Source organism: Bison bison, unplaced genomic scaffold (genome assembly GCF_000754665.1).
Source record: "Bison bison bison isolate TAMUID 2011002044 unplaced genomic scaffold, Bison_UMD1.0 scf7180017864080, whole genome shotgun sequence".
NCBI classification, from domain to species: domain Eukaryota; kingdom Metazoa; phylum Chordata; class Mammalia; order Artiodactyla; family Bovidae; genus Bison; species Bison bison.
In genome coordinates, this window is record NW_011494652.1 from 5578002 (window position 1) to 5591370 (window position 13369).

General features: G+C 55.6%; 2 protein-coding genes across 2 annotated transcripts in view; both read right to left on the minus strand.

The window, feature by feature from the left end:
• Positions 1–4995, minus strand: part of SART1 (squamous cell carcinoma antigen recognized by T cells) — a 15082-nt gene extending 10087 nt beyond the window's left edge. The window contains exons 1-9 of the mRNA XM_010837840.1: positions 4607–4995; positions 2495–2552; positions 2060–2115; positions 1388–1514; positions 1164–1269; positions 838–915; positions 632–731; positions 398–540; positions 65–271 (exon numbers count right to left, since the gene is read on the minus strand). Coding sequence (XP_010836142.1) covers positions 65–271; positions 398–540; positions 632–731; positions 838–915; positions 1164–1269; positions 1388–1514; positions 2060–2115; positions 2495–2552; positions 4607–4919 — 1188 coding nt within the window. The 5' untranslated portion in view covers positions 4920–4995. The remainder of the gene's footprint in view (positions 1–64; positions 272–397; positions 541–631; positions 732–837; positions 916–1163; positions 1270–1387; positions 1515–2059; positions 2116–2494; positions 2553–4606) is intronic.
• A 1053-nt stretch (positions 4996–6048) lies between these two features.
• The window catches only part of TSGA10IP (testis specific, 10 interacting protein), a 9456-nt gene continuing 2135 nt past the window's right edge, over positions 6049–13369 (minus strand). The window contains exons 3-8 of the mRNA XM_010837773.1: positions 12603–13324; positions 12277–12424; positions 10081–10251; positions 7021–7120; positions 6696–6820; positions 6049–6201 (exon numbers count right to left, since the gene is read on the minus strand). Of these exons, the coding sequence (XP_010836075.1) occupies positions 6078–6201; positions 6696–6820; positions 7021–7120; positions 10081–10251; positions 12277–12424; positions 12603–13324 (1390 nt within the window). The 3' untranslated portion in view covers positions 6049–6077. The remainder of the gene's footprint in view (positions 6202–6695; positions 6821–7020; positions 7121–10080; positions 10252–12276; positions 12425–12602; positions 13325–13369) is intronic.

Here is a 13369-nt window from a genome sequence, read left to right on the forward strand (position 1 = left end):
TCTGGCAGCCTGTGGCCCCTGAGGAGAGGGAGGGGCAGGTCTGGGCGGAGACCTCAGGACTCACCATCTCCTCTGGTGTGAGGTACTCGGAGGCAAGTCGTGGTCCGACCGTGCTCAGGGACTGGGCCTGCAGCCGCAGCTTGGCACGAATCTCCTCTAGCTCCCGCTCCCGGAGGCCATCAGCCACGCCGCCCTGCTCCAGTCGGAAGGACTGCGGCCGCTCGCCTTCGAGTTCCTCGTCGTACTTGGACAGGATAGAGCGAGGTTTGTGCTGCAAGGCAAGAGGGACAGGTTGGAATGCAGTCTGGCTCCTGAAAAACCACAGAGCCACCATCTCCTCCCAAACCAGCCACCCGCCGCCAAGACCCCCTGCCCGGTGCCCACGCTGCCCGCCTGCCTGGGCCAAGTCGTCCACGCTCTCGTCCTCCACGTACGGCAGGTAGTCGGGCTTCTTCTTGCGCAGCTCCACGTTTTTCTCCGCCCGCTCCTTGTCCAGCAGGTTCACGTTGACCAGCACATCCTCCTCCTCCTGCAGCACTCCTGCAGACACAGTGGAGAAGGCGGGGCGGGTCACGCGCCCTCCACCCAGCAGGGCCTGGGCCCCCAGCCAGAGTGCCCCAGTGCAACCCACCTTTGTCCTTGAGGGTGAGGATCACCGTCTCCCCCTCGCGGAAGGAGTCGATGGCATGCTCCACAGTGAGGCCCTGCAGGTCCCGGGCGCTGTACAGGTCCTAGAGGCGGAGCAGAAAGTGCAGCCCAGTCTGGACCCCGCCCAGGGATCCCAGCACCTGGGACAGCAGCCTCCCCGGCCTCTCCCCGCGGCTACCGCAGCCCCACCTGCCGTCTCTGCTCGAACTCCTCCTCCACCAGGGTGCTGACACCAAACTCCTGGTCCATCTCCTCCAGCAGCTTGGCCTACGGGATAGGGATGGGGCGGTGACCCATGACCTCAGGCTGTTCTGGATCACCGGAGGACTTGGGGCCTTACTAAGTGGGGATGCAAAAAGCACAGACCTAAACAAGCAAGCCTCTGGGAACCCAATGCAGGCGCCACTGAGCACAGGCCTCCCACTGCTCTGAGGCCCCGCCTCACGGCCCCACAGCCCATCTGCGGCCCCCCAGCCATCAGGCCACCAGAGGCAGAGTGACCCCCAGCACCTCACCCTCTTCTCTGCCAAGTCCTTCTCCTTTTGAAGCTGCCGGCTCCTCTCGATCCAGGCCGCGGTGTCATCCAGCCAGGGGTCGTCCTCCCCCAGGGTCTTAATCTTCCTGAAGACAGAGGAGAAAGATGCTCTGGGGAACCAGCTCCTGCTCCCCCAACCCCGACTCCAGATCTCCTGGGTGCCTCCTCAGACCCTGCCTGAGCCCACCTGGCGGGGACCCTCACCCCAGTTTTTGGTTTAGGATGCGCTTTTCTTTGGCAGCCGCCAGCTTCTCTCGTAGCTCCTCTCGCTGTCGCAAGGCCATGGGGTTGATGACATCGGCGGTCACGGGCTCCTCCTTGGTGCCCGCCTCTGGAAGGGAGGCCCAGGCGTGAGGCTATGCCTGCCCAAGGCTGGTGGGGAAAGGAGGGAGCCACTCACGCTGCCCCGTCCCACTCAGGGGCCAGAGAAGCCAGAAGCAGGGGAAGAATCCTCTGCCTCCTAACTCCCAGGCAACCCCACACTCCCACATCACCCCTACAAAAAGATGGGACCCTCCATGCCTTCCAAAGCCCCTCTGGTCATACTTTAAAAAAAACAAACTAAAACAAAAAAAAAAAACCAACGTGCATAGCGCAGATGAGTTTGCAGCGCTGTGCGCATCTCTTGGCCCCTTTAACACTACCTCGCAGCCATACTGAGGCTGCCACGCTGACTGCTCAAGCTTAAAGCAGCAGCCGAGTCCCAGACCCATCACAGGAGCAAGGAAGCCCCAGGCCCGCAGCTAGCACCCACGCGGGACCACTGAGTGGTGCTGACCTGCACTCCAACCCCACTTTCTTCAAAAATCCCTCCAGACAGCCTCGCTCCTTGACCCCAAATGCCCTCCCTCCCACCACCCTCAGCCCCACACTCACCCTTCTTGACGGCATTGACCTCCAAGGGTTTCAGCCCCAACTTTGCCCGGAGTTTACTGAGGACAAGAGATACAAGTGTTATGAGCTGTCCAAGAAATGGGGGCACCAAATGCATTTCTGTACAAAGAGGGGGAGAAAATAGGAGGGGACTGAGTGGTCCGAAGGGTCTCAAACCTATGCGCTGACCCAGCAGTGGGAAGAGCACTGGCCTCCCAATCAGGCGGAAGGCCTGGCCTGCCCCCTAGCCGGGGCAAGGCCAGCCTCTCCTGGGCCTCAGAGTCCACTTTGGGAACTCGGATGGTTGGCTGGGATGATTTACATGACGCTTCCCACTTCAATCAGAACGTGTACTATGCGAAAGCCTCCCCAGACAGCTACCCCAGAAGCTGCTTGTCCCAGAAGAAAACACAGAAATGAAAAGGAGACAGGACTTACTTGGTCTCCTCGATGCTGAGTGACGAGGCATCGCCTGAGCTAGTTTTGGAGCTGGCAGCTGGAACAAGAAGCAGCAAGGCTCAGGAGCGGAGCACTGGGCCCAGGAGCCGCAGCCCTGGCTCCAGGTGCAGGGCCAAGATGAGGTCAGCACCTGGGCCTGCTTCCTCCCTGCCAGGAGCTCCTTCCACCCGAGTCCCAGGCTCTGAGAATGCTGCTTCTCCCCACACCTTCCTTTCCTGATCCAAAGGGTCCAGCTTTCTACGTCCTTCACTTTGCCACCTCTCCACTTTTGCGTATCCTGTGCTTTCAACCTACACTGCCCTCTCTGGCCTCAGGCTGTTAACAAAATCCTATCAGACCCCACTTCCTCCCTGGAGTCCTGCTCCGTTACTGATCAGCATGAACTGCTCTTCTCTGCACAACACGGCCACAGTCATTTCTGGACCTGCTTCTCCTCACAGGGTAGGGACCGTCTTGGCAGCATAACTACGCCCTCTGTGTAATTCATGCAGTGAAGAAATATACTTTATTGGAGCCTCTTCTGTGATGCTGCTGAGATCACTGAGGTAAAAGAGCATTTAGGACATCCTCTACTCACCTCACAAAGAGCAAGTGACTTCACTGAACACCACATGCAGAAGTCAGATTCCGACTCAGATGGAGCTGCCCCCACCAGGCGCCACCACAGCTCATCGTTCCAGCATGTTCACCTCACAACCTACCTCTACCTCTTATCCCACTTGAACTCTGAACCCCAACCACTCCAGGCTCTCTCCAAGATCACCAGCCTCCTTATTTCAAAACCCCAAGGATTCTTTTCAGCTCTGGTTTTCATCTGGTCTCCAGTAGTGTGTGACACAGATGAGCACTCCCACAGATCCCCTGACACGACATTCTACGCTTTTCCTGCTTTGGGGGATAGCCTACCTCCTTTTTTCGTGGCCTCCTGCTCAGCCTTCTACTAAAACACTGGCATTTATCAGGTTCTGCTACCACCCCTGGCTTCCTACTCCTAGTCTCTCTGTGGACTTCATATGCCACCTAAACACTCATGATTCCCAAACTGCTCTATCCAGCCCAAGCCCTGGGTTTCTCCATGCACATCAAATTCAACACTCTCCAAAACAGAATTCAGTTGTCTCCCTCCAAAAATCTGTTTCTCTTCCAAACTCCTGAAGTTCAGTCGACAGGACTGGGCATGCGTGCTTCAGTCAATTCAGTTGTGTCCAAATCTTTGAGACCCTATGGACTGTAGCTCTCCAGGCTCCTCTGTCTACGGGATTCTCCAGGCAAGAATACTGGAGTGAGATGCCATGCCCTCCTCCAGGGGATCTTCCCCACCCAGGGATAGAACCCGTGTCTCTTTTGTCTTCTGCAGAGCAGGCAGATTCTTTACCACTGAACCACCAGGATAACATCAGTAGAGATCACTACCACTCAACTAACTGCTCAAGTCAAAATTCAAGGCGCACCCTCAATTCCTTCTTCTCTTTCCAGCTCTCATCCAAACGCTAAGCTCCATCACCTCCTCCTCCAAAACACCTCTCCAATCTGTCCACGTTTCTCCATCCCATGGCTAATGCGTCCGTGCAGGCCACCATCAGCCTTCATCTCACCTCCAGTCTCTACTGCCCTTCTCCCAGTTCTCAACACAGTGATCTTTGCAAAATATGAATGTGATCAACTCACTCGTCAGTTCAAATTCATGGCTTCATCTCAAAACAAGTTTCAATTTCTTAACAGGGCCTATACGGCCCTTAGTGTTCGGAACCGGGTCTCTCTTACAGACTGCTGTCTCTGCTATGAACTCTACACAACTTTGACAACACGTTTGTTCTTGCCTCTGCCCATGCTGCCATCGCTTCATTCATTCAACACATTCAGGGAGGGCTCGTGATATGCCAATTGAGGAAAACAAAGAAAATCTCTACCCTCAAGACAGTTTAACAGAGAAAGACAATCTTCAGTCCTAAATAGCCACAGAAAGACCCTTTAAAGAGTGCTGACGAAAAAGCCAGGGGATGCCTCGGCCTGATGCGCTCGGCCTCCATACCCAGAGCCCACATACCCGGGGCACCTCCGGTCGCCCCGCCCCCTGCACAGGCCCCTCACCGGCCTCGTAGCCATCATCCCGCTTCTCCCGTTTCACGCGCCGCTCGGAGGGCTCTGTCTGGCTGCGCTCCCGCCCGTGCGTGCTGCTGCGGGCCTCATTTTCGGCCCCGCGCCGCCCGCTCCCGCGCTCGCTCCCACGCTCTCGGCTTCGCTTCCGTCGTTCGCCACCGCTGCTGCCGCCACCGCTGCTCCGATGCTTGTGTTTTTTGTGCTCCCGGTGCCTAGGCGGCTGTTCGGTAGCGCCCCCGGTGCTGGCCGCTGCTGTAGTTCCTGCCGCCTCCTTTTCCCCGCGGTGCTTCTTTGACGACCCCATGCTGATCTGTCCACCCCGAGCCCGGCCGCCGCCGAGCCCCGACGACGCAAAATGGGAACACTTCCGGGTCGCCCGACAGCCGGTGTCCTGTTGCCGGAAACCAAGAGCGGCTGCTTCCGTCGTTTGCCTCGGAGCCCGCCCCAAAGGCTCATGGGAAGGCCGGGATCTGAACCCGACTGCGCAGTCGCAGCCAGCAGAGCCGGGGTAGCGGTCTTTAAGCCGGTGGGTCGACTGCGCGTGCGCGCCTCAAGGTTCGCGACTGGGTCTGGGGAAGACTGTATCCCAGAATGGGACCTAGGGACCATCCAAGCCAGGATCGCCAGAGCTGGAAGCCCCTTCCCGGTTTCCCTCCGTTTTCACACCCTCAATTTCGGATATTCACTGGATCACGGACTCTCCCTGGGCAGCGCCCACCTCTCCAGTAGGCGTCCTCCTAGTGTACTGCCTGGGGTCGTGGCTCCATCAGGTGTTAAACGACTTAGCATGTTCTCCTCCAGAGACCCCCAGCTCCACAGTCCAGCTTCCTTCCAACTCCTACATCTAGTATTGTCTGCCAACGCTGCCTTGCCACGCTCCTTGGATTGGGTTTTTTAACCTGAGCTCTGTGACTGCCCCGGAGGTCGAGTTGAGCTTCTGTGTATCTGTAAACCCCCTGAAATTGAATGCAAAATTTGGCACATCCGTGTGTGTGTGAGCTTTTCTTTTCCTTTGAGGAGACTGTAACTTGTAGTTACTTAAGTGTAAAAGCTCAGTTCACACAATTCCTCCTGACACCCCCACTTGCCAGTTGCTCGATCAGCCCATCTGTTAGCGTGTGATTATGCGCCCTCTTAAAGGCCCGCCCCCTCCCCCACAGGACTGGGCGTTCCCAAAGGCGGAAGGCATTCTGTCCTGTTCACTCTTGAATTTCCAGGACCCAGCATTGGTAGGCGTTGCAGCTGTTGCTCTTGGGAGATGCCCCACTCACTCCTCTGGGCAGAGATAGAGCCCTTTGTACTGGGCGGGGGCCGTCGGAACAGCCAGAGTTCCTGGGGGATGTGAGCACAAGCCAAGCGTGCTGTATACCCACCTGTCACTGCCTGCTCCCAACCCACAACCACTTCCCACCACCGCCAGAAATCCCACACTGTATTTTCCACAAAGCATTTAATTTTTCTCTCAGGGACTCAACTCTTGGTCTGGATTTGGGGCGAAGTGCTGGTCAGCCTGGCTGCCAGTGGGTTCCATCTTTGGAGGACTCTGAGAAGAGGGCTCCATTCTCGCCCCCACTGACCTGTGGCTCCTTAAAGATGAAGACACAGATAGAGACCACTGGGCTCTGCAACTCCCCACCCCCATAACCAAGGAGACCAGGGCTGTAGGGGGGGCAAGGCCTTCATCACCAATGTCGGTGGTTTCAAATGTGGCTCTTACACTCTGAGACCCTGAGCAGGAGACTACCCCCGCCCCCTAAGCCTGATAACCTCTGCTCTGCACCAAGTTGTTCTGAAGTGTAAGCGTTCTGTGGGGAAATAACCTTGGCCCTTCCTTTCTCAGGTGATGTTGAGGACAGGGCCTGGGGACGGCCCTGCTGACTGCGAAAGCTAGACTGAGTCCTTCTGGCCAGGGAGTGGACAGGGCAGGACGGAAGTCTAAATTCAGGGTGGACCCATGCGGCTGCGGGGGAGGCCCCTGGGCAGGCAGCAGCTGAGTGAGACCCTGCGGGGCAGGCGGCAGCTGAACAAGACCCCGTGGGGCAGGGTGCTGGTGGCCTATCTCCCCACAGCTGGGCCTCACCTGTGCCTCCTGGGGGCGCCCTCCATGTCCCTCTTGCCCGCCTTGGCCAGCAGCTGCTCCTCATCCAGTCCCAGTGCCGACAGCACCTGGGAGAAGCGCCGGGTCACGTTGAGCCGGGCGTTGGCCTGAGGAGAAAGCAGAGGGGTCCCCTCTCTCACCTGGGCTGCCCCAAGCACACAGTGAGACTCTGATTACTGAGGGGGTCCCAGGGCTTTTCAAGGGTCCAAACTGAGGGGGCCCCTCCCGCCTCATCTCCCTACCCTCTCGGCCGGTGAGAAGCTCTGCTCTCAGGGAGCCCACACACTTGCCCAGGTGCCAGCCTCACCTGCATGGCCTGCTGGAACAGGTAGGGCCGGGCCTGCACCCGATGCTGGATGCCTTGCAGCTCTGCCTGGTACTCAACAAAGCGCTGTCGCTCCTGGCGCCTGAGGGAAGATGGGCCTCTGGGCAGCTGACCGTGGACTCGCACCATCCCCACTGATGAGCCCTCACTAAGGACTTCCTGTGTGTCCTCCCGCCCTTAGCTTTACAAAGTCATTTCATTTCCGTCTTCGGCTGGGATTCCCCCTGACGTGAATGGAGTGAGAATCATCTGCCACCGTTTTGTCCATGACACGCCTGAGGCTCAGGAGGGACAAGGGACTTGAGGTTGCACAGTTGGGAAGTGAGGGGCTGAGCACGGAGCCTGGGTTGGCAGACCGTGCCAGGCTCGCCCATCCTCCCAGCCATCCCCGAGGAAGAGGGGCCAGCACTGGCTTCTGAGCAGCTGGACGTCTGTGTGCACAGCCCTGCCTTCCCCGCGTCCACCCCTGCACCCTCTCTGCCTGTGAGGAGAAGCTGTGACTGTTGGCTGTGGCTTTGGGCAAGATCACACTCTGGACCCTGGGTTCAGTACAAGCTTGCCAGAATTCTCTGTGCTTCTTGTAAGCCAATAGTTTAGAAAATGGGACAGTGGAACTAAAGAAATGTATTGCAAATGAAGAATTGATGCTTTTGAACTGTGGTGCTGGGGAAGACTCTTGAGAGTCCCTTGAACAGCAAGGAGATCAAACCAATCAATCCTAAAGGAAGTCAACCCTGAATATTCACTGGAAGGACTGATGCTGAAGCTGAAGCTCCAATACTTTGGCCACCTGATGTGAAGAGCCAACTCATTGGAAAAGACCCTGATGTTGGGGAAGATTGAGGGCAGAAGGAGGAGGGAACAACAGAGGATGAGATGGTTGGATGGCATCGCCCACCCAATGGATATGAGTTGAGCAGACTCCAGAAGATAGTGAAGGACAAAGGAGCCTGGAGTACTGCAGTCCATGAGGTTGCAAAGAGTCGGACACAACTTAGCGAGTGAAAATCAACAACAAACTGCAAGAGAAAGAACACATCCCAGAAAGATCCAGATTCCACTGGAGAAGCACGATCCCATTTACAAAAACGCAGTAGGTGCACTTGTCAGAAATCTGTCGGCTCTACAAGCTGCGAGTCCTGGCCGTGAGTGAGAAGGGTCCTCTGACCGCGTCACACGCGGGACCAGGCATCCTTCTGCCGAGCACACAAGAGAGGCCGAGGGTTGTGGCAGCAGCACTCAGAGACAGGGCAGGAGGGGAGAGGCATACAAGACTCAGCCTCTGCTGGGAGCCTCTGGCAAATGTGCGGAGCCCCACGGGAAAGCACACTGGCTTGCTGGGCCAGGACCCTTGGCTATGCGCCAGGTAAAGAAACTTCCTCCATTCAAGAAAAAGATGGACTTGAAAACCATGACCGGAAACAGAAGTCACTGCGAAGAAGAGTCTTCAATATTCAAGGGGGGATTTTACAGCAGTTTCAAGGAGCAGAGGTGGGGGAAGCCTGAGCTATATCTCTGTCTTGCCCGTGATGTCGCGTACACTTTTCCTGTGTGGTTCTTGAGGCTATTTCTGTTAGAATTGAAAGGAAACTCATGTCTTGGAGCTCTAAGTGAGAAAGGAAGTCGTGTTAGTGGGCTTTTGCCCTATTATCTCAGAATAAAAGGAAAGTTTGGAGCTTCCCTGCTACAGGGCAATGCCTTTTGTGCCCTCCCTCCTAGGAAGAGCAGAATCTTGCATGCAGCACAGAGCTAAGGTCAAGGGCTGGAAGCACTGAGACACCCTCCATGGGAAATATCTGCTCCCAAGTAGAAAATGAAAGGATTGTGTTTGGAACACTCCTCTCACTGACCCCTGCCACTGGAGTGGGAGACTTCCTCTTCCTGCCTTGTGAGAAAAAAAAGGTGAACTTGAAGTCCAGCAGGGAGAAGGCATCTCCCGGTTCACTGATCAAGGATTTCCTCATTGGCAAAGTTGGGGGTGATATGGCTGAGCCTCAAAGAGTAGGTGATCGGAGCCCCACTGGATCCTCAGTGGCCCCATCGCAGGGTAGAAACCCCCTGGTCTCTGAGCAGTACCCCACTCCCCTTGACCTAGTGCTTCTCCCCAGATGGAAGGGCTGCCTTGGTGCCAGCTGCACCCTAGAGGTGCTCAGTGTCAGTGGCATCAGTGGTCATATTTCTTTGAGTTATCTGGTTCACCAGCTTGGGCTTTGCGGGGAAGATCCTGGTATACTATATCTGGAGACTGGGCATTTGGGCCCTTCATGGTGGCCAAATGGCTGCCTGGGTTGGAATCCCAGCACTGATGCTCACCTGTGACTTTTGACAAATTATTTAAGCTCTTGGAGCTTCTTTCATGTGTAAAATTATGGGAGTGGTGATAATACCTACTCTTATGAGTCCAAAAAAGATTTGCTTTTAAATCTTAATTTGCTTTTTTATGATCAAAACATAAGAAGAAAATGAAATGGATGACTCTGCCCCTGACCACGAACAACTGTCTCCAGGACTCAGACCATAGGCACTATTCACATTCTCCACCAACTATCTCTGTAATACATGAATTTTTATAGTATGCACACCTGGCATCTGAAATCAGAAAACAAGATTTGAAAGTGTGATGATGCATGTAGAACAATTCAAACTTGAGCCTTTGACAGCTGTTGGGATGGTTATTATTAGCCAGGTGACCTTGAGAATTCCCTGGCTGTCCAGTTGTTACGCTGTCCAGCTGTCCACGCTTCCACTGCAGGGACCTGGGTTCAGTCCCTGGCCAGGGAACTAAGATCCCGCATACCACAAGGTGAAGCCAAAAAATAAATAAATAACAGGGTGACCTTGTCCCAGCCCCTTTTCCTCCTGGGCTTCAGTGTCTTCATCTGTAAAGTGGCCCAACCTGCCTACCTGGCAGGGAGGATGGTCCTGGGGGCTCAGCCCCATGGGTGGGTTGAGGACAGGGTCTCCTTGGTCCTTCTGTCTGACACTTAGCACCACCTCCCTGCGCTCTCCCCTCCAGGCCCCCCACAACCCTGGGTTTCCTACCTCAGCTCCTCCAGCTTGCGCTGGGCAGCCCCCGGCCCCCGGCTCCCTCTGGGTGCGTAGGCTGCCAGGCAGCGAGCCACCTGATGCTGTACTCGCTGCTCCCGGGCCCGCCGCACCTCGGCCTGCTGCTGCTCCTCCCGCTGCTGCAGCTCCCAGGCCCGCAGCAGGTTTCTTGGGTGAGGGGAGAGGAAAAGCAGAGGGGTAGGAGAAGTCTGCAGGGAACAGGAGCCTCATGGAGGCCCAGGGGTAGATAGGGGCCTACGGGGACCTAGAAGGAGAGATTTCCACAGTCCAGAGAGCCAGGGGCCTAGGGAATGGGGTTTGTCATGGAAGTCGAATTGGATGGAGGCTGCCTCTGGGAGCTCAGCCCTCGGGCCCAGCTCAGGCCTTTCTCAACTCTTCCTGGAAGCCTTCTGCCTATTCCAGCCAGTGGTGTGCCCCAACTCTGACCGTCTTCAGCCTTGTGGAGCTTGGCACACATACCCGTGACCTCACCTTCCCCTTGCAAAGCAGCTTTCCTTGACAGAAGGGCCCAGATCTTTCTTTCTCTCACCCCACATCTAGTAGGAGCTAGAGTAACGCCTGTTGGTTTGAGGGACAGACAGATGAATGAATGGGAAAGAGAAAGAAACGGTGAGAGGATCCGTGCGTGTAATGGATGAATGGTGTGGATGGTTGAATAGACAGAACCTAGTCCACCTGAAACACCCTTCCCCCAGGTCTGATGATCAGTTCTTCTTGCCAATCAGGTCTTTGCTCAAAGGTCAGAGAAAGTGAGACCTTAGCACCCCATCTACCTCCCAGAGATTTTCCATCTCTAGCTCTACGTTTTGTTCATTTCTTTATTGATTATCCTTCTTTCCAAGTAGAATGTAAGCCTCATGAGTGCAGGATTCCTTGTCTGTCCTCTTCACCGCCAGTGTATCCCAAGCACATAGAACAGTGCCTAACATAGATGGAAACTCAATTTGGGTGAGTTCATGCATAATTGTTGTCACGGAAACTCAATATGGGTGATTTCATGCATAATTGTTGTCATTCTCTCCCTGAGTTGTGTCTGACTGTTTGTGACCCCTTGGACTGCAGCACACCGGGCTCTTCTGTCCTTCACTATCTTCAGATTTTTTGCAAATTCATGTCCATTGAGAAGTGACACCACCATCTAACCATCTCATCTTCTGCTGCCCACTTCTCCTTTTGCCTTCAATCTTTCCTAGCATCAGGGTCTTTTCCAATGAATTGGTTCTTTGCATCAAGTGGCCAGAATATTGGAGTTTCAGATTCAACATTAGTCCTTCCAGTAAAGACCATGAATCATAGTCAGATAGAAAGATGGAGAGGTAGACAAACAGAAGGGTAAATGCAAACATACACTCAGCACAGGTTTATTGAGCACCAACTCTGTGCAGACCCTTTTAGGGCACCAGATGGGGGCTGTTATCAAAAAGATTCGGCAGCTTCCCTGGAGGAGCCTTCACATTGTGCAAAGGGATAGACAGATAGCCCAGCACCTTCCCAAGGGATCTGGGCTTTGTCCTTGGGGTGCTGGGGAGCATGGGAAGATCTCAAGCAGAGATGACAGGGGGAGACTCATAGGGTGCTATCAGAATGCTGAATGGATCTCACCCCACACTTCTAACTGGTCACCAAGGCCCACTAAGCCAGCCTCCAAATATCCTTTCAGATAAAACATTCTCTCTTCACTCACATGACCACCTGGTTCAAGCCTTTGCCTAGATATTGCCAGCAGCTCCCACCCCGTTCTTCCCTCCTGCTCCCACTGTCTCTGTTCAAGCCCCAAGGATAGTAACGATCTAACTCTTCTGCCATTGTCCCTTTTCCCCCCATCTGTCTCCTTTTCCAGCTGACTTTGAGCTTCTTAGGGATGAAACCAAGTCTTTTTACCTTTATATCCTGAGTACCCATGAGCAGATACCCGATGTATGTTGCATTAATCACTTAACTAATACATTAATGAATGGGTAGAAGTGAGTGAGAAGTGTCTTATGTCAATAAACAGCTGGCCAAGGGGATGGATGGATGGATGGATGGATGGATGACTGGATGATCAGAAGGACTAGTGAGTGGATAAATGAAGGGATGAATGAGAGGATGAATGGATGAGTGTCTCTTGGAGAACTAGCTCCTTCTCTAGTCCCTGTGCTTCGCTCCCACCCTCCTTCTTCTCCACCTCACCTGGTGGCCTCCTGTCGTTTGTGGAAGGTGCGGTTAGGGAAGTTTGCAAACAGAAAAGTCTCATCATCTCCCAAGGGGTGGGCCTTCCTGCTCCAGTTGGAGGCCTGAACAGCAGCCCGCAAAGACTTCCAGGGCTGTTTCTCGGGGCCTGTCCACAGAGGGACAAGTCATGGACTATTGATCCTCCTGTCCCCTTGGGCAATCCCTCCCCGCACCTGAAGCCCAGGCTGGCCGTGTCTGAACACCTGGCCCAGGTCACTGGCTCCGGCCCCTCTCCACGCTGTGTGACTTTGTGGGGAACCTGGGCTTTGAACCCCAGGACTCACCACAGTCCAACTCCTGCTGCAGCTTCCTCTGCAGCTTCTCCAGGTCCCACGGCCCCTCCAGCTCCTTGGCCCTTGGCTTCCTCCTCTGTGGTTCTCGGAGGTTGGTGGAGCTGGAAACACTCTCCAGGCGCCGCACTTCACTCTCGTCCCAGGCCTCCTCACCAGAATTCCGCCCCTTTCTTCGAGAACTGGTCCTCCTTCTCCAGGGGGCCCGGTGTTCCCCGTCCTCGGCCTCCTCTGTGGCCTCTGAAAACTGCTCCTCCTCCAAGATCAACCCCCTCCTGGGGAGCTGGGGCAGTTCCCCTGGAATCAGACCCCTCTCAGCTTCCTCGGCTCCCAGGCCTTCCGGCTCAGACTCCTCGGGCTCCAACCCGGACCCTGAGGACTTCCTGGGCGACTGCAAGCCTCCCTCCCCGGACGGCTCCAGCTCCTGGCTGGTCCCCCTGCCCGGAGGGATGGAGGTGCAGCTGCAGGCCCTGAGCTGCTGTCTCCTCTCCAGGTTCGGCTCCTCTGTCTTCCAGCAGAAGCTGTGGGCCTCTGGGAGGGCGGGCGTGGACTTGCGCCGGGACTTGTGGTGATGGACCGCCAGGGGCAAGGGCAGGGCCTGGTGGCCAGGGGCCAAGACAGAGCTCGGCTGATGCAGGGCCCGGCCATCTGTGGTGAAGCTCTCCCAGGCCCACTGGAAGGGGAAGGAGGGTTTCCGAGGAGAAGAGGGGACGACACTGAGGAGGGAGAGGGCAGGAGGCAGGGGTCAGGGCCCAAACTCT